The sequence below is a fragment of the Arabidopsis lyrata genome (genome assembly GCF_000004255.2).
Source record: "Arabidopsis lyrata subsp. lyrata unplaced genomic scaffold ARALYscaffold_7, whole genome shotgun sequence".
NCBI classification, from domain to species: Eukaryota; Viridiplantae; Streptophyta; class Magnoliopsida; order Brassicales; family Brassicaceae; genus Arabidopsis; species Arabidopsis lyrata.
The window spans coordinates 24,270,403-24,291,514 of NW_003302549.1; the positions used below are offsets into that span (position 1 = coordinate 24,270,403).

General features: G+C 31.7%; 2 protein-coding genes and 1 long non-coding RNA gene across 6 annotated transcripts; 1 reads left to right on the forward strand and 2 right to left on the reverse strand.

Moving 5' to 3' along the window:
• Positions 1–1,160: 1,160 nt before the first annotated feature.
• Positions 1,161–3,600, forward strand: LOC110226053. Of its 3 annotated transcripts, none has more exons than XR_002330184.1 (7): positions 1,161–1,297; positions 1,479–1,611; positions 1,699–1,720; positions 2,357–2,522; positions 2,794–2,885; positions 3,126–3,258; positions 3,351–3,600. It is a non-coding gene; the product is annotated as an uncharacterized LOC110226053 (long non-coding RNA). The 3 variants fall into 3 exon arrangements; XR_002330183.1 differs by having other exon boundaries at positions 1,479–1,594; positions 2,357–2,560; XR_002330182.1 differs by having other exon boundaries at positions 1,162–1,297; positions 2,357–2,560.
• Positions 3,601–9,194: 5,594 nt separating this feature from the next.
• On the reverse strand, positions 9,195–12,139 carry LOC9306928 (protein ABHD17B). 2 transcript variants are annotated; one of them, XM_021019406.1, is made up of 5 exons: positions 11,526–12,129; positions 10,729–10,765; positions 10,372–10,608; positions 10,246–10,293; positions 9,195–9,846 (listed from the first exon to the last, which is right to left on the reverse strand). In XM_021019406.1, the coding sequence occupies exons 1-5, from the start codon at positions 11,819–11,821 to the stop codon at positions 9,448–9,450; spliced, it is 1,017 nt and encodes a 338-aa protein (XP_020875065.1). In that variant the 5' UTR covers positions 11,822–12,129; the 3' UTR covers positions 9,195–9,447. The 2 variants fall into 2 exon arrangements, with proteins under 2 accessions (XP_020875065.1, XP_020875066.1); XM_021019407.1 differs by having other exon boundaries at positions 9,738–9,836; positions 11,526–12,139.
• Positions 12,140–15,243: 3,104 nt separating this feature from the next.
• LOC9306929 (probable pheophorbidase) lies at positions 15,244–18,827 on the reverse strand. Its single transcript, XM_002870813.2, has 3 exons — positions 18,279–18,827; positions 18,064–18,189; positions 15,244–15,656 (listed from the first exon to the last, which is right to left on the reverse strand). The coding sequence occupies exons 1-3, from the start codon at positions 18,660–18,662 to the stop codon at positions 15,375–15,377; spliced, it is 792 nt and encodes a 263-aa protein (XP_002870859.1). The 5' UTR covers positions 18,663–18,827; the 3' UTR covers positions 15,244–15,374.
• Between the last annotated feature and the right edge of the window lie 2,285 nt (positions 18,828–21,112).

A 21,112-nucleotide genomic window follows, 5' to 3' on the forward strand; every position in this document is an offset into this window, starting at 1 on the left:
TCAAAACCCTAGAAACAGAGAAACAATAAAACTACAAAACCCAACACCGTCTGGACACTAGCTCATTATTCTATCGGAGCAGATAAAAATATTACTTCTATAAACTTCAAACGCAAACGAATCTAACCATAGATTCGTGAAAGACAAACCCTAGACTAGCAAAATAAAATACATAGACGATAAACCCTAGAATTACCAATGAACAAGGGAGATAATTGAAACGGGGCAAAATATCACAAACAATTGACGTCAACAAACCTTGCTGTTTCACTTGTGGGCACTGGATGGTAATTAATATTACTAGAATATAATTTGATGTGTTCTATAATATTGTTGGTGTTTGATACAAGATGCGAACATACATATATATAGTATTTAATATTAACATATTGCTAAACACCACGCAATGTAAACTTTCCTAATATGAATCTAACACATAAAGGAATAACAGTAATAATGGAAACATGCTAGAATAATATCGAGATTAATGTTTTGTTTTCTAAGTGTTGGAGCTCGAAATCCATTAGCGAGAACACTAAACGGGCCTTACGCATCAGACCTGGCCCATCGGCCCATACAATAACTTGATGACGAAGCTGGACCAGGTCAACAAAGATCTCGGGACAGACCTAGAATCCAGAGGGAGTTGGCAAGGATTTCGGAGCTAATAACCTAGTTCGAGGTCCTATATATATAAGGAGAGGAGGCAACTTAGAGAAGACCATCGCCTACCGGCTCACAAAGACCTAATATTTCACACACTTGTATTCTCATACTTTTCACTATACTCACTTGATTCATATCGATAAAATCCATTCGTTCTTAGCAATTCAATTCTCAGAGTTTCATTGAATATCTAGCCCTCTTTGCCCATAAAAACTAAGTACAAATCTCGAGGGTGGATTTCACACTAAAAGAAATATCCACATTGATAGCACATGATGATAGCTCATTTTCCATAACTGCTATGAAAGATAAATTTTTGATTTGAATTATATATAATAGCACTGAAACAACGCTAAAATAGAAAATCACCAAATAGAAAGCTAAAATCACTCGTTCCGCCAATACTTAGGCGAAATAATTCACTTAAAGCGCCATATGTTTTAGATCCAAAAACTTAAAACGCCAAAGTCCAAAAATTAAAACCCTTCACTTTACCACAAAATAAAACATATCTCAAAAAAAAAAAAAAATCCCAAGTCGAAGAAAGAGATTTGTTGGATCTGAGACATAGCGTGAAGCTCGTCGCCGGCCTCCACAGTGAAGCTCGTCGTCACGACGGAACACAGTAAAGGTACTTCTATTTCAGATTTCTTAACTTATGAACCCTAAACTCATCTTCACCGTCATATTCCCGATTCTCTACTCGGATTTCTCAATCGTCGCCTCCGTAACTTGCACCGCCGGAGCTGAAACCGGAGAAGAAGAAGCATATCTTCACCGATTTTGAAAATTGCGTTTTTGGTTTCGGTTAGGAGTTTGGTGAGAGCTGGAGCAGATTCAAGCCATGGATCTGGTGGTTGGTAAGTGACGGCAATTACTGTGAATATGAGAACTGTGAAGACGAAGACTGAGAAAGAGTGAACACATGGTCGTAGTAATTACGGGGTTTGGATTTCTTCTTTTGGTCCCTTTTGTTGATTTAATCATCTCATCATTGTTGATTTTGACTTTAGATACGTTTTTGTTCTTTAGGTAATGAAGCTCCAAACTTGAGGTACTACTACTTACTCTTACCTCTTCATCGATTCAACCATTGAAGATGGAGTCTTTTTTTTTTTGGGTTTGTTGCTTGAAAGGAATTACATAGTTTTTAGTAGCCACATATGTAAGTTGGTTTTGGATTTGTGTCTGCAAATAGTTTTGTTGGTTTTGGTTTATTTACAAGATGAAGCATACCTATCGTGTGTTTTTAAGTTGGCTTATCTTTTCTTATCTCATTTGATAAGATCTAGCTAAATGTATGATTTGAATCATTGCTTTGATTGCATTGTTTGCACCCACTTTGTTTTGTCACTCTTTTTGTTCTCTTGCTTCTTCTCTGGCCATAAACTACTCTTTCATGGTAAGATTTGTGAACTAAGAAAATGTCTTTGTTTGTTTGTTTATCTCAGTTCTGGAGATTAATTAACAATCTCTTTTTTTTTTGTGTAGGTTCTGAATTCTTACCTCTTGATATATAGCAAAACTTTAAGCTTACTTTGTCTTAGTTTTTGGTATATGTGTAAAAAAGCTACTGCAAAGGCTATTGTTATTAACTGGATTTTGAATCAAATGCAGCTTACATGAAAAATCATATGTTTGTTTCATCGGAGATTGATATAGGATAGTTGTTGTTTTGCCTTTCTTATAGGGTGGATGAATCTTTTGACGCTAGAGAAATGGAGTATGTGCGTTTAGTATCCGCTGTTTGTTGGATATATGGTGAGATCACATTTGTTTCGAAATTATTTTCTTTTGGTAAGTTGTGAAGCAGAGAGAGATGGAATCCTGGAGTCTCTAGAAGTGACGTAGTCAAGGTTCTCTCCTTCTTTGTTTCTTCCTTTGCCTCAGTCAGGTTCGTCGAATTATTTCTCGTAGCTTTCAACTTGTTTATCTTTTAAGAGAATAAGTTTAATATTTTGGAAATTCTAAATCAACTGGTACGTGATCTTGTTTCTTCTAAAACTAAATTACACATCTTTCATCACTATAAGTAAGAAATGTTGTCTTTTTGTAACCGATTTATCTCAAAAAATTAGGAAAGCTTTCAAGTATGAGTTTTCCATTTGATTTCTGTTTTTTTTGCAGTCTGGAGCTTTCAAGTTGTCAAAAGATGGTTTTCTATTGCTCCAATTTGCTCCTTCTGCTGGTGTACAACAATATAATTGGGCAAGAAACAGGTTTGGTTTTATCTCTTAACTTCATATGGTCCATTAAGCTCTAACTTTGTTAAGACCATCTCACTGGATTTGGTGTTAAAAGACAGTCTTTTTCTGGTCACTTATTCAGCCTAAGTAAGTAAATATAATCTTCTTCTTGATTCTTGTCAAAATGGTTTAAACATTATCTCTAACAGTTTCGATCTCCGTATATATATTAGGTGTGATTGAATTACTTACTCGGATCATGTTATTTTTCAGGTTGCACTTGATTCGCCTCCAAGCTTCTGTTTGTGCTCTCTTGTCCTATGCTACTGTTGTTGTTGCTGCAGCTTCTGTCTCTTCTCCTATGCTACTGTTTTTGTTGCTGCAGCTTCTGCAAAAGAGATCTCAGGTTCCTATATTTCACTCTTTCCTCACGGTTTTATACATAGTTATTATCTAGTAGAAGCATTTGAAAAACTTACTTGTTTTACTTATACAAAGACAACCAACGACAAAGAAAAGAACCAAGCTATAGAGGATTTGGAGATGGCAGTGAAGTGTGGACATCAACCTAAGTTCTTGGAGGGAGAGAAAGAGCAAATCAATGGAGTTCTTCGTTTAGTCCATATGAATTACAATACTTTTCTTGTTTAAGACCTTGTTTTAAATGGTGTTGAATACTAAACTATGTATCTTTTGATGATCTATGGAAAGAAACATGCTTTTAATAAATTGGTTTTGTAGCATATAAGTAATTGGATTTCAAATATATATATTTTAATTGCATATGATGTATTAACGTATAAAAATGTGCTATAAAAAAATTAAAGCATTTTAATAACGCTATGGTAGAAAGTACCTATAATAGCACGAAAAATGACTTAATACATAATTTTTTTTATATAAAAAAGTCGTTATATCAAAGCGTTTGCCTAATGCTATGGTAGAATGCTCTATAATAACATACGGAAAACACGCTATCGTATGTAGGGGGTCTACCATAACAGGGGCATAAGATAGCGTTTATGAAAACGCTATTAATGACATATAATAGCTCTTATCTCTTGCTAATAATGTAGATATTTCTTGTAGTGTCAGCACCCACACTAAATCTTTCTATTTAGGTTTCACTGGTTTCATTTCAAAAACGGACCACTATAATCCTTGGTCCGCAAGTTACATGTCTTACTCCCTAAATTTGTGGGATCGAAAATTTAGGTGAGCTCCAAGTTTCTTGGATTTTCCATAGTTCTCCGAACTGCCTCAATTCCATTCTGCATACGTCATATAGGCTATAGCACTATGTTAGATGACAAGAAAACTATCTTTCCAAACAAACCATCTTTCTTTGCTTATGTTATGAGAGATCAAGAACTTGTTCTTGCTATCACTTAAGGATTTTTTTTCGAAAAAGTTGGTTTTTGGAATAACCAATGACTTCAAGTGACTTATCGTTTTTGGAATGTACCCTTGAGTGAAATGATAAGCTAAACAAAAAGTTCCAAATAGAAAAGTTTGAGATTAATACAGAACAGAAGAAACAAGATATGTAAAAATTAAATCAATTTGTTCAATCACATGAAGAATTCAATTCAGATCCACGCACCTATCATTGATTTCAAAGAAACCATCTTCAACATCTGTAAGAAAAGTCAACAAATTCAATCCTTTACTTTCTTTTAGTTCACTTTTTGTTTTTTTATTCTTTGGTTTCTAATCACAGCTGAAGTATTCACACATCTCATGGGATCCCCAACAAGGCAACAACTGGGTTCTGTCTGATCTTGATGTTCTTGTTTTATCATCTTCCTTGTGCTCTAAGTCAGCAAGAACCAAGTGGGTTATGTGAAACTCTGTTTCAGTGTGGCAATATCACCGCCGGTTTTCCTTTCACTGGAAAAAACCGCAATGCGTTCTGCGATAACCCTTCTCTTGAACTTACGTGCAACAAAAGGTTCAGCACAACCTCTCTTATGATCTCAGGCTACAACTATACTGTCCTCAATATAGACAAAAAAATCCAACATTCTTAGACTTTCAAGACAAGATTTCTCAGTTCCTTTCTGCTTTGCTTCATTCTCCATTTCTCCCCTTGATAGAGTTGTCAATTGGGCGGGCCGCCCGTGGGCTTGCCCAGTCCAAATGCACACGGGCGGGCTATGTTCCAGACCAAAAAATAAATGGTCTAATTCGGCATATAGACCAGATTTGTCTGTGGACAATATGGGCTTGACCATATGGACAATGGGCAGCCTAATTACAAGAATTAAGTCAATTGACATATTTTCATTTTAATCATATTTTTATGATTTTAATTACAATTACAACTAAATAATTTTCAAATTATTATATTTTATATTTGTAAGTTTCTATTTTTTATGAAATATTTAAATTTTAATAAATCATTTCTTACTAAATTATTTGCGGTTTTGAAGGATATACAGTATTCCACAATTTTTTGGAATACACAATTTTACGATTTTGGCGGGAAAATGCAATTCTTCGATTTTACGGTTTTGACGGAAAAACGCAATTCCACAAATTTTCCACCAAAATCGTGATTTTATTGTATTGGCGAAAACACACTTTTACGGTTTTGACGGAAAACGCAAATTTCCGATTTTACGGTTTTGGCGGGAAAATGCAATTTTCCCTTTAAAATCGTTATTTTATTGTATTAGTGGGAAAAAATAATTTTACGATTTTACCGTTTGGCGGGAAAAGGCAATTCCATAATTTTCCCACCAAAATCGTGATTTTATTGTATTGGTAAGAAAAACACAATTTTGCAATTTTACCGTCACCCTTCCCTCAGATCTCTTCCAGAATTTACCTTCTTACAAAAGCCTCATTGTGTTCTACGCTTGTGACCCTTGTCGCAATTTCCTTGGGACTTTAACAAAGGTCTTGGCTCTGTTATTCAAAACTCTACTTATCATAAACTTTGTGATGAGAGTTTTAGTGTCACAGTTCCTATACAAGTTTTGTTCCAGAGGAAAAAGTTTTGAATTTGACAAATTTGGAAAGTGAAGCTGAAGATGATTAATGAGATATTTTGTCAAGAATGTTTACCCTCAGGTGGATGCTGTGGCTTCCAATTTTCCAGACAGGATTGCTGCAAGAACGTATCGGGATCAAGAATCAGTTGCCATACTACAACGTGAACGTATACATCTTGAATCTCATGTAATCTTGTGTATGCAATCTTGTTCATTGGTCCTCTAAATTTTGCAGGTTAGTCTTGTTTGACTAAAGTCATTGTTTCGAAAATTGTTTTGAACTGTATAAAGAAATGATTATTTGTATATTTCAGTTGCAAGGTCAATAGTAGTTATGTTTGTGGTGATGATTCAAGCATTCTTGTTTTGGGAGAGAAGAAAGAAAAATTCTCTACGTTAGTAACCCTGAGAAAGGGAATTTATGGAAAATTTAAGAAAATTACAAAATCTTTTACAGAAGTTGTTGGACGAGGAGGATTTGGAACTGTATATAAAGGGAATTTACGCGATGATAGTAATATTGCAGTGAAAGTATTGAAGGATTCAATGTGAAATTGTGAAGATTTTATCAACGAAGTCGCAAGCATGAGCCAAACATCTCATGTTAACATTGTTTCTCAATTCTCTGCTTGGTTTTTGCTATGAATTTCTAGAGAATGGATCTCTGGGTCAGTTCGTTTCTAAGTCAGGGGGTACTAAGGAGAAAACGGTTATACAAAAGGCGCCCATCGCTTGAAAAATCACCTTGAGAGAGAGAAGCGACATTACTCGATATCTTCACAATAGGAAAATATCAAACTAACCATCAACAAGATCGAGTAGCGACATTACTCGATATGTTTTTAAAGCCACAGCTCATACAATTTGGAGAGAACGGAATGGACGAAGATATGGAGACACACCACACTCGGGAGCTCTGATCACGGCTTGGATAGATAAACAAGTGAGAAACAGGATTTCAACAATCCGAAAAATGGGAGACAGGCGGTATAATGAGGCATACCAATGGTGGCTACTCCCTCGAGTCTAAATCACAAAGTATTTTAAGGATTCTCAAATTTTAATTTTATCAAATTCCATTTCAAACTCATGAAGCATTTTAGTTGTAAAAACAATTATTTTTCTTTTTAATATAATTTAACATTAAGTTAAAAAAAATATATATATATATTAAGTCTATAATAAAATCTTTGCATAAATCTATATGTATTGTATAAATTCACATACGATCAAAAGATCCGTTGTAGCACATAGGCTATATGCTCCAATGATCTGTTTGATCCTTGCTCATCCCGGGTTCAAAGCCCGGCAACTGAAATTATATTTTTGTTAAATTTTTTTTTTTAATTGGAGATTGATTGTATGAATTTTTTTATCAAAAACTTTATCCTAATAACATAATATATTTTTTCAAAACAATCGAAAATATAAATGCAAATTTACCCTAACATTAAATTAAAAAAAGAGGAAAATATTGTCTACGATAAAATCTTCGGATAAATCTATATGTATAGTATAAATTCACATATTATTAAAAGATCCGTTGTAGCACATAGGCTCTATGCTCCAATGATCTGTTTGATCCTTGCTCATTCCGGGTTCAAAGCCCGGCAACGGAAAATTTTTTTTTGTTAATTTTTTTTTTAATTGGAGATTGATTGTATGAATTTTTTTTTGTCAAAAACTTTATCCTAATAACATGATATATTTTTAAAAAAATTCAAAAATATAAATGCAAATTTACCCTAACATTAAATTAAAAAAAAAGGAAAATATTGTCTATGATAAAATCTTCGCATAAATCTATATGTATAGTATAAATTCACATACAATCAAAAGATCCGTTGTAGCACATAGGCTATATGCTCCAAAGATCTGTTTGATCCTTGCTCATCCGTTTCAAAGCCCGGCAACGGAAATAATATTTTTGTTAATTTTTTTTTTTAATTGTAGATTGATTGTATTAAATTTTTTTATCAAAACTTTATCCTAATAACATAATATATTTTTAAAAAAAAATCGAAACGGATGTTAATTTGTTTTTGTTAATTTGTTTTTGTTATTGTAGATTGATTGTATGAATTTAATAACATAATATATTTTTAAAAAAATCGAAAATATAAATGCAAATTTACACTAACATTAAATTAAAAAAAAAAAGGAAAATATTGTCTACGATAAAATATTCACATAAATCTATATGTATAGTATAAATTCACATACAATCAAAAGATCCGTTATAGCACAAAGGCTATATGCTCCAATGATCTGTTTGATCCTTGCTCATCCCGTGTTCAAAGCCCAGCAACAGAAATTATTTTTTTGTTAATTTTTTTTTTATTTTAGATTGATTGTATGAATTTTTTTTTATCAAAAACTTTATCCTAATAACATAATATATTTTTAAAAAAAATCGAAAATATAAATGCAAATTTACCCTAACATTAAATTAAAAAAAAGGGAAAATAATGTCTACCATAAAATCTTCGCATAAATCTATATGTATAGTATAAATTCACATATAATTAAAAGATCCGTTGTAGCACATAGGCTATATGCTCGAATGATTTGTTTGATCCTTGCTCATCCCGGGTTCAAAGCCCGGCAACGGAAATTATTTTTTTGTTAATTTTTCTTTTAATTGGAGATTGATTGTATGAATTTTTTTTATCAAAAACTTTATCCTAATAACATAATATATTTTTTTTTAAAAATCAAAAATATAAATGCAAATTTACCCTAACATTAAATTAAAAAAAGGGAAAATATTGTCTACGATAAAATCTTCGCATAAATCTATATTTATAGTATAAATTCACATACAATCAAAATATCCGTTGTAGCACATAGGCTATATGCTCCAATGATCTGTTTGATCCTTGCTCATCCCGGGTTCAAAGGCCGACAACGGAAATAGTTTTTTTGTTAATTTTTTTTTTAATTTGAGATTGATTGTATGAAATTTTTTTATCAAAAACTTTATCCTAATAACATAATATATTTTTTTAAAAAATCGAAAATATAAATGCAAATTTACCCTAAAATCTGTTAAACAAAATATTAAGTCTATAATAAAATCTTCATATAAATCTATATGTATAGTATATATTCTCATAATATCAAAAGATCCGTTGTAGCACACAAGCTGTATGCTCTAATGATCTCTTTGATCTTGCTTATTCCGGGTTCAAAGCCTGGCTGCGGAAATTATTCTTTACAAGTATGAATATGAATGTTCGATCGATCCTATAAAACCACATTATATTATCTAAAGTCTAGTACTCGGATTTTCGGTTATGTTCAGGTCTCGGGGTTTTCTTGTTACGGGAAAAGTAACCAGGTGGTATTAATGTAAAACTAGTCAGTCATTACAGCTTTTGTACCATGAAAAAGTTACAACCAAATATGAAATCAAGACTTTTGAGTTTGATCTGTTTCTATCAGAAAATACATACACAAGCCTGAGAAAAAAACAAAACACACGTTATAAATTTATGCAGAAACATATTTAGTGGCCGCAGAGAGAAAACAAAATACATGGATTACAGAAACAGGAGTTACAAATAACCTGTTTTGGTGATGGTTCTGACCGCTTTATGTCACCAGACTAGACCTTTTTTCCTTCTAAACCTATCAATGCTCATTCGGGACTTCTCGGGTTTACTAGTCTTCTTAGATTTCTCCAGCTGACTGTCTACACTGTTTCTAGAAACTTCTGGGAGGCAGCAACCAAGTTGAAATGTATCAGAACGACCGTTCTCTGAAGGCTTACTCTGGTTTTTAGTTGTATCCGTCGTTGCAGTCTTGTTCGAACCATTTCTTGGTCCCTTGGGTTTGGAGATAGAGATTACGAATTTCTTCAGATGTTTTATGAACTCTGGATAGAGTTCTAGATTGCAGTGTCCTCCTCCAGATACCCATAAAGGTTCATACTTCTCTTTTGAAAGTTCCCAAAGCTGTTTTCCATGAGAACAATCAACCACTTCATCTGCAGTCCCCTACCAGATCAAACAAGAGAGTTAAAATTCTCTCAGTGATTTAAATTAAGAGTACTAATGTCACTAATATGTTTAAGGCACAACACGATGATTTCGTCAACTAATACATGTTTCCCGGGAGAAAACTAGTTCCAAAGTAATGCCATAAGACGAGACAGATCATCATTTGATTCATATTGGAGTAATACTCAAGTTGGCTATTCAATAAATATCTCATAAATTCAACAACTTGAGTTTCACCAAACATTTTCTTGTCAAATAGTCCAATTAACCTACAAGTTTTAATTCATTGCAAGAATCTGTGGAGGCAATAGATGACAACAAGATTCCACCAATAATGAGAAGATCGAAGGGAAAGCGAAAGAGACGGTAATGAAAGAGGAATGATCATTTACTCACATGGATTACTAAGACAGGACAGGTAACTGCACTGATCTTGTCGATATTCTGAAACAAGGAATTAGGCGTGTAAGCATGAACACACGAAAACCAGAACAAACATGTCTGAAATGTTAAATGAATTACCTTGTAAATGTCAAACCAATATGTACGTTTAACCGGATACAAAACTCTCATCCCAGACAGAATAGGGCTGTGCAAAACCACCCCTCTTAAATTAGGCGTACGTGAAGCTAGATCAATCGTTGGTCCACTACCAACAGACTGACCATATAAGATCAGTTGATCATCTTTAACACCATAATGTTCCTTAAGGCAGGTATATGATGCATCTATATCAGCATATGTATTACATTCACTTGCCTGATTCAAGTAACAAACTTAAACCAATCAAAAACAATCTGTGGACTCTCTAACAAGACGGTTTAGATACACTTTTATATAGTTATTTTGAAATAAAAAGTTAGAAGCTCATGATACTACCTTTCCAGTAGACTGACCATAACCAGAGTAATCATATCTGTAAAAGGAAAAACCAAATAACGGATTAAAGAACTATCGCCTACTCATCATTGGATTATAAACCGTAACGACTGCAAGAAAACAACTTAAGTGGAGAAGCTTTTCCTACTTGTAGCAAACACAAGCAATGTTACCAATTTTAAGTCTTCACAGAGATCTAGTCAATGTAGAAATTAGTTAATATTGAGTACACTGAAGCCTAAGCAAGTATGCATGAAGATATGCGAAATCGCATTCTCAGAGTCCAAATTCTTCTTATACAACAGAGAAGAAGTATGACTAAAACAGTTGTAGTGAAAATGCTTGCATCACAAAAGTCAAAACTATTTCAATAGAAATGTCAAAACATTAAGAAAAAAACTTAGATGGAGACTATATGAATAAATTCTGGCTATCAATCTCTGACTTTCATTTGTCATTATGTTGTAACAATACCAGGAATATAAACATCATTAATGACCAATCATTCTTTTGTTTTACATCGACAAGACCCTATCCATAGCAAATTCCTACTACGCAACTCAAGTCCAACTCCGGTAGAGAAAGTAGAGTTAAATAGATTTAACCACTTACCTAAAGACACATCCGTCGTTAATGACCAATCCAAAACCAAATCTTTTATTCAATTTAACAAAATATCAAAGAGATACATAAAAGACCCAAATTAGTCAAATTTGGAATGTAAAATCCAAAACTTTCTCCAAAAAAACCGAAGCTTTATACAAAAAACAGAGATAAAGATAAAGATAAAAACTTACCCCATGAGATTAAGTCGGAGACGATTACTAAGCTCAACGAAAAGCTCAAACATTTGACCCAAATCAGCAGCGTTACCATGTGAATACAAAAGCGTACCATTAGCTTTAGGATGTTTAATATAAATAGCTACAATCTCGTTACCACGACGAGTCTTTAGCTTCAATACATCAACATCATCACGGCGAGGTACTTCTGTTATATATAATCGGTCAACGTCGGAAACAAATCCGTAAGACGGTGGTGATGGCGGGAAAAAAGCGAATTTTGCTGCGATTGATGAAGTTACTCCTCCCATGACGATGATGATTGTCTTATCATCACACACATAAATTAGAAGAAACCCTAAGGTTTTGATTGATTTATCTTTTTGTTTTTGAGATCTTGAGGTGAAGAAGAAGGAGAAAATGATAGGACGATGGAAAAAGGAGAAGTGAGAAAGATAAAGAAGGAAGAAGAAAAGGAAAAGTTGAAAACGAAAGAGTTTTTTAGATTTGAGATTTTTTTATGGTTTACACGACGGTGGCGCGTGAGAGATAAACAAGCGGCGCGTGTGAATTAAGAGGAACAGTTGCGAAGTTTCGTTGAAAAATAATGTCGTGCTTCTCTCTAAATGGCCGTTGTGAAACGGAGCTTTCACTTCTTTATTTGTATTTTATTTTACTTTTTTTTGTTAAAACATTTTTGTTTTTGTTTTTTTAAAAAGAAATTAATTATTAAAAAAAAAAAAAATGAAATTAATTAAGTTTTGAGTATCAATTTTCGCGAGTATGTTTGGAGATCAATTCTGGGACTGTGTGTATATTATTTTAGAAATTATAAAGAAAAAGGAGTAAAAAGGGATAAATTATTGAAGCTTATGTCATTATGGTTGTTATAATGAAGAAACTATTATTTACTACTTTTTTTTTGTCAAACTATAGTACTAATATTTACATAAAAATATGACTGAGAAAATAATCTTCAGAATCTTTGGATACAGATTTATATAATAATCTTTCTAACCTTAATTTATATAATAATCATAGAAGGCATGTTATGTATTATTATATCTTTATTAGTATTTTTGAAGTATATTTTAAAAAGAAACTTTTGTTTAGTAAGATATTATAAAAAAATATCATTGATTTAAAGAATAAATTAGGAAGTTCAATTAATATGAAATAGAAAAATATTTCTATCTATGTATCTAAATAAGCTTTACAATTAATTTTTTACTATTCATATAATCAAATATGAGAATATTAAATATGTCGAATTAAGTTGACTCAATTAAGATTGTAAGATTGTAAGAAATAAACGTCATGCAGTGAAGTTGTTTTTCTGTTTGTCTACCAAACATTCTAATGTAAACAACCGTCCTCTATTGGTTGTCCAAGTCGGACATAACGAGTTTACAAAGGTAGCTCTATATTAATTTGTATTTTTAGTTATTATTAAAAGGAATATGTATTGTAAATTAAAGGGACTTTTTCATAGTGCCTTTTCATAGTTTTCCCAACTTATTTGACTTAGTATTTAAGATGATAGTCAATAGATAACGTAACTCGTAATTTTCAAAATATTGTACATATCTTTTTCGTTTTTCTCTTTTAAAATTCCAATGGCCAAGTAAATATTCGTTAGTGGCATCCCACTTCTCCATATAATCCAGCTGATTGTTGCTTGTGGAGACATATAGAATTCATAAAATGAAGAATCTTGTTTCTTTTCTTTTTTTTGATAAACGAAGAATCTTGTTTCTTAGTATAAGACTATTGTTTTGACCAAACTGAAAGTAAAATGATAATTTAATTCATGTTTTTCGTTCTGAATTTTCCAGTTTATCAATGTCTATTTTTCTATGATAATTTCATTTTATGACTAGGATACCAAAAATATATATCTTACTTGATTATGGATCGTACTATACAGTACGGATTGATTATACTTATCTTATTTAATGTGTTTTAAAGACCAAAATATGTGTATTAGCTTATTTTGTATATGAAGTTATAAATATGCAAATTACATTAATTATACAATTACAAATAACAGGTATAATTAAATCTATGTTGTAATGCAATTGCAAATATTTGGGATAAATGATAAAAGTTTTATCGGGAATTTGATAAATTGGGTTAGTATATCGGTAGTATCTCCCTCGGAGGACTCGACTGATAAGACACCAAAGCTATTTTGCAAGCATTGCATGGTTAAATTCCTTCATAATTCGAAAGCCTAACCTTCCTTTCGATAGTTGAGTACTAGGCTTTTTCTAGACAATCCAGTGGATTTTTGTTTATATTCTGCTATTGTCTTTCACCAAAAATCCACAATAGCATTGCTCCATTTCGAGCGAATGATTTTAAATAGGAAAAAACACGAGATGAAATATGTAAGAAGGAATTAATTCACAAACTAGGATACCATGGATTCTATTTAAATATTATTTTATATATAATTTTAAACTGATTTGCCTAATCTCAACTTAATATTAAGGAGGTGATTGGTAAACACTTTTAAAGCTTTAAAAAATTTTTAAAGTAAACACTTTTAAAGCTTTAGAAAAATTTTAAAGTCTTTAAGTGTTTTTTCCCAATCACACATTTTTAGCTTTAAATAATTTTAAAGCCTCCAAAGTCCTTAATTTTTTTACTCTTTGAATTCAGTTGTTTCTAAAGCCACGTAAACCTGAATTTAAAATTAAAAAGAATACAAATTAATAGTTTTCCTTATTTTCTTTTTCCCAATATATGAAAACCTCTGATAAAATTCTTTAGAAAATTAATTTTTAAAAAGTATTAACTAATTTACAATTAATTTTTTCTATTTTTTTAAAATCCACTTATGTTTATAAAAAAACATCAAATATTACATTTGATACAAATATGGAGAAATATGAATGTATAAAAACTTTTCATAAATTTTTTTGTGTGAATTTCATTGTTATATCACAGTTTGGATTTATATTCACTGTAATTTATTTTATTTAAAATCACAATTTTATAGCCACCGTTTCTACAGTTTTGTTGTTATCAATCACATTTTAACAGCTAAAGTCTCTAAAGTTAAAGTTTTTACAGTCAAAGTTTCTACAGTCAAAGTCTTTACAGCGAAAGTCTCTACAGCCGAAAGTAACAGTCGTTACCAATCGGCCCATAAGAAAAAATTTCTAAAGCAAAAACTAAATTTTTGAAAAGAAATACGCAAACTAGAATTTGGAAAACATAAATCATAAATTTAAATGTTTTTTAATGGAGAGGGCTAAAAGACAAAACTAACGCTCAGACAATTGGACATTCTTCCGACGTTAGTTGTCTTTACCATCTCTGAATCTGAACTCCATTGATGAAAATTAAACCCTAAGGAAGCTAGTAACTGGTTAACCCAAGGGAAAAACTTAAAAGAACTGTGAATCATTCCTATTTCGAAATTTCATATAGCTTAATTTTTGAAGTTTCCCGTCGCGTCTACAACTTTTTTCAACAACCACAATCAGAGAAAATCATCATAGATCTGCATCTCCGACGCGTATAAATCTGTTCATATATTTATAAACCTGAATTCATGCATTACTACTATATAAAATAATAAACAGAAATTTAAGTTTATTGTTTCTCAATTTCATTTGGCATATAATTGTTAAAATATATATAAGTTGGGTTATGCACTCTGTTTTGTGCATTTGTAAAGCTTATTTAAACTCAAAAGAAATAAAACTAAACATAAACTACTAAAAAAAAAAAATCATTCTTCCAAACAAATTATCATATTATTACCCAAATCATTCCTCCCATTGAATTATTAGCTATGAGAGGGAAATGTACGAAGGACACAGAAATTATTAATCAAAAACATGAAGTTGAAGTTTATCTTTGGAGAGAAGAAACCGCATGAAGGAGATAAGCGAATAAGGTAGTTGGCACAGAGAAGAAAGGAGAATGATCACTCTCCTCCAAGACATACTTCTGAAAAACTGGCCAATTCTCCACCATTTGGTCTTGACGCATAGGATCAATTATATTGTCCTTAGCAGTCTTGATGTACACTCCAGGAACATACTCGGCCTTGGGATTTGGAGGCAGCTTATCAAGATCTTGAAAGGCTCTCATAGGAGCAGGACGCAACAATTTAGATGATAGAGTTATGTCCTACAATAACCATTTAATTATTCACCATATAATAATTAAATTAGAGTCGCACCCGCAATATACTGTAGGTCAATGTTTTCGTTTATATTGTAGCAAATATTTATATATCTTTTTTTTTATTCAGTTTTAGATTGTACAAATAGATTTATAGTTTTTGTTCCGTTAAAGCTTAGTAATGTTTTTCTTTTTTTTTGCTTGTAAATTATAAAACACTAGATCTTGACCCGCACATACGTGCGGGGTTTCATATTTTAAAAAAAATTCTAACAAATTTTAATTCAATATAGATTATTTCGTTGTTTCTATGATATATATTTTAGTGTATTAGATCTAGATTCACACCTACGTGCAAAAATATTTTTATATAGATTTTAAAAATATAAAATATTTTGTTGTGTTAGTGAATTTTATAATAGTATAAATATTATAAAATTAGAGTAATGAACGAAATTCAGTTGCGTTAGTGCATAGTTATATTTTAAGATCCTGACCTACACGTACGTGCGAAATTATATTTAAGATAAAACTAAGATATAATTTAGTTGCAAAAGTTAAATGATGTTACTTTTTTTATTTTCTAAACTAATCAAAACATTTCTAATAGTTTGATTATATGTGTTAAATAGGATATAGATTCGGTTTGAGTTTGGTTATATTTCATGTATATTAGCTAGGCGTAGCTATTTTGGAACGGGAAACCTATCCCGTCATGTATATGTCATAAATTCTTAGTCCCATAACCCGTATCGTATACGTGAAATAAAAATATGACGGTCCAGTATCCGGCATAAATAGAATATGTGTAACTGAAAACTTACGTACAATATGTAAACAAATTTATTTTATATAGTGCTCATAACCTGAACTCATACCAGCTGTGTATTTAGTTTGATTTTTTAATTTATGTTCTCCTGCTATCCCGTCTCGTAATTTCTATTCTCATTTTATTCCATTAAAATCATGTTCCAAATTCTTGTTTGCTTACTTTTAAATACCATACAATACATACTGTGAGTTTTGCAGATTAATATATATGTTGCTAAAGTTACGAATATATTTTATCAAATTTATTAATCTTTCTTTCCTTAGCTAAATATTGCATATTCTTCTTTTTATTGTTTAATCATAATTAATTTGATTTTTGGACTAAAAATAAAAATTTGAAATACATCTCTAAAAGGGATATGCTATTGCTGCATAATTTGTTTTGAATTCAAAATATATAATTAGTTTACATTATTTGAAAACTGTGTGCAATATATTAGGGATTTATTTAAGGAAGATCCGGTTGAAAAACAAAAAATAAATCGCAAAATAATTTAGAAATTAATATATACAATCTATTGTTTAGATATTTATCAAACTTGCTCTAAACGAACACTACAAAAAAACACGGCATGTGGCGTCAATTATGTATATGGTTTACGTCAGTTTTTAGTGACTTAAAAAAGCTTGCGTTAGTTATAAAACTAACGTCTCATGGGCTGACGTGAAGTTAATTAACTCTAAGTAACTGTTATTAATATCCATCCATTTTTCAATTTTACGCCATTTACATAAGTGATGTTGAATAAGTGACGTGTTCAAGCGTTTTTTTTGTAGTGGAAGGCTATAATGATAATTACTTTAAATTTATTATTATTTGAGTTTATTTCATAGTAAATATAAATAGTTGTTAATATCTAATATCTTATTTTAGAAATTGTGAAAAAAATTGTGTTTTATATTTTAAAATTTGTGAAAATATTATAACAAAATTGAATCTTAAAATATTTGTATTTAATTTTCTTATGAAATTTTAAATTCAATCTTAAAGTCCTCCATTGATAAATCTTTTAAACGATAGTGTTTTTAATTTTGAATTAAAATGATATTATTTTTCTTTTTATTTTTGATATAGAATAGTCTATTACGATTGGTTTAGATAAAATCTTAGTGGGATATCAAATCGTAGTTTTTCAATTTTCATTGGTTAACAATTTTTTAAAAATTAATTTCAAATTTTCGTTTATAATTAATAGGAGAGAAAAAGTTAGTTTAATTTTTTGGAAATTAATAATTATTTAAAAGAATTAAACAATTTTTAATTTAAATATATTAATTTTGTGATTACTATTGTACTCTTAATGAAGTTATTTAAAAACACTAAAAACTAATGGCAATCTTTGTAATATCTTACACTTTATAAGGTTATTTAAGTTAGAATGATTCCCAATTAATAGTATAGATTATCTTGGGTTCACTCCTATGAGTCTAATACACATTTATATATTGGCATTATGTGAAATACCCTGTAAAAGTAAGGGTAACAACTTATTTGTACTTCAATTTTAATTTTTTTTTTTTTTTTTTTGTCATCAATTTTAAATTTTTAATACTATAATAGATGTGTGATTAAGAGAGTAACCTCAAGAGGGCTTTGGTTATAGTAATAATGGCATCTAAACTCCTCCTTGATGATGAAGCCAGTGGGTGGCTTATCGGTACCTTCACCAAATGTGTAGTCACATATTTCTTCATATCCCTCAAGTTTCTATCAAATACTCACAAGAGTTTAATACTGACTGGAGTTTGTAATTAAAAGATAAGAGGTGAGTTAGTAATTAAAAGAGACACACTCACGTTTAAAAGATCTGGAGAAGAGATGGATCCGGGTTTAACCATGGAAGCCGTAATGTAAATGGCCATGGAGATTTTGTCAGTGAACTTGCAGAGGGCTTCGGTGACACTTGCTCCACCGATGCTATGTCCGACGAGTATGACTTTGTGGAAAGGAGGAAGGTCGGACAAGAGAGAAAAGAGAGGACGGTTATATTGGTCAGAGTGGAAGACGGTGTTAGAGTCCGTGAGACTGATGCCAGCACCGGTGAGGTCGACAGTGGAGGATTTGAATCCGGCCGCGTCTAGAAGAGTGATGATTTTATACCAACACCAAGCTCCGTGACTAGCCCCATGAACAAACACAAAGTGAATTATGGGATCATCATCACCACTGTCTCCTCCCATCGCATGAGTCTCGATCAATGCTAGTACGCACACTCAACCTGTTTAACACAAAGTGAATGTGGTTTTGGTCCATATAATTTTGTATCTAATTGTACGACCGTCTTAAAGTTTCATTTACTTTCGGTTTTTTTGTCGGTTTTCCCTTAGAGCTATGGCCTCTGTCTCTAATGGCGAATCTGTGGCTGCTATTGATGCTGATCCCTTGTTCTCGTTTATTAGCATTAGGTCCCGCAGTAGGTAACTCATTTCTTTACGTAAGAAATCTTTAAAAACGAAAAAACAAATTCACTGTTCACTTCTTTTGATTTATCAACAACAATATTTACAGTAAAAATTACGTATGTGAAATTATAGAATAATATATCCATAATTTATTGTGGAGAGGCCTGGACACAAATATGGATCCACGTAGAACCGAACCGAACCGAACCGAAATTGATGGGTACGGTTCGGTTCCGATTCTAGTGAAAATATCGATTGGATCTTAAATCAAAACCATGGGTATCGGTTCGGTTCGGGTAAGAACCGATGTCCATTCGGGTACCCAAAAAATATAGCACATTAACCTATATTTATATAACCCAAAGTCTCAAACTCATCTAGACATAAACCTAGCTACCCAAGCCTAACAATCAACCATATATCTCTCTTAGCCTCTTACTGTATATATTTCTCTGAAACCTAAAGAGAAACCCTAGTTTGTTCTCTCTTTCACAAAGAAGGAGACGCCGCAGACAACAACTCTCTCTTTCGAATCATTGCAAATCAAAGACAAAGCTTCTTTTGGTGTCTTTAAAACTTGTGGTTTGTGGTATTTTTGAAACTTTGGGTGTCTTTTGACTTAATACTTTCCAAGTTTCAACTATTTTTTGAATTTGTAATGGTATGATGACTAATATGTGATGTTGCATTGCATACTTGCATAATTGCATTTGAATTTTTCATTATAATTCTATTGTTTTTTCGGTTCCAAAAATATCCGAAACAGTTTGGTTCCTATTCGGTTCCAAAATTTATTACCCGAACCGAACCGAACCGAATAGGAACCGAACCAGAACCGAACCGATATTGATTTGGTTCCAATATGATTCCTAAATCTCAGAACCAAAATACTTGGAACCGAATGGTTCGGTTATCCAAACGCCCAGGCCTAGTGGAGACGTCTAACTAGAATGACTTACAGTTTTTACGAGAAAAAAAACATATAACCTTTTTATCTTAGTTATTTACAGTTTTTATGAGAAAAAAAAAACATATAAATAAAAAGTTTTTAAGTTCTTATAATTTTTATTCTAGATTTAAATTCAAGTACACAGAGTGAAAAGTAATTTAAAATATATTTCCCAAAGTTAGCTATTCCACATGTTTATAGATGTGTTGAAGTGAATGCGGTTTTGGTCCTTTTAATTTTATCTAATAATTTTACAACTGTCTTAGAGTTTCATTTACTTTCGGTTCTTTGTCGATTTCTCGTTTATTAGCATTCTTTACCGACAAAAAAAAAGCATAATAGTGTATTCTTTGTTCACTTCTTTTTATTTATCAACAAAAACTTTAGAAAAAAAAAACATGTAACCTTTTTTATTTTAATTATTTACGAACATATATCATAGTCACTGCTGAAGATGCAACTTCTGAATGAGTTTCTATACTAAGTCAAAGTACCTCAAGAAGTAGTCCAAAAGAACAGAGCAACGTGGAACAAGCTTATAGAAATTAGTAGAGTCGTTCTATAGCGGTTTGCAGTAGAGTCTAGAAGCTTAGAGAAGATTCTAGAAAACTGAAAAGTTTCCTTTTCATAGGAGAAAAAAGAAACATGAAGACAAATGACAATTTTCTATTCGTCAAAGAAAAAGAAAATTATCCTTTCCTAATAGTTTTAGGATTAAAAATTGGTCTCTGTTGTATGACATCATCCTATTTAGTATAAATAGGGAGGCTGAGGCTTGAAGAAAGTTCAGCACAATCAAGAGAGAGAATTCCTGACAATTTAGTTTTAGCTTGCGAGAAATAGAGAGTTAGAAACTTAAAGAGGACTAAGGGGTTTAGAGAGAGTTCTTGTTCTTGATCGGTCTGTGATTAAGGAACAAGACTTTGAGAGAATAGAAAATAGTGTTAAGGAGAAACCTTGTAAACATATTTTCTATTAATCGAAAGAGTTTTTGAGAAACCCTGAGTTACATCGTGAACTATTTCAAATACTTAATAGCTCTTGCATTTACAATTGGTATCAGAGCAGTCACTTGTGAGGATTGCATATAGGTGAGATCTTTTGGAGAAGATGGAGAGCTATCAAGAACTGGTTAACAACACTAAAGTTGTTCTAGACGATGGTAACTACGGATTTTGAAATCAAGAATCAAATCTGTGAGTCTTGGTTAAGTGGGAGGAACCAATGATCAAGAATGAAGATGGAAGTTTCACAGCCAAACCTGAAACAGGCTGGATAG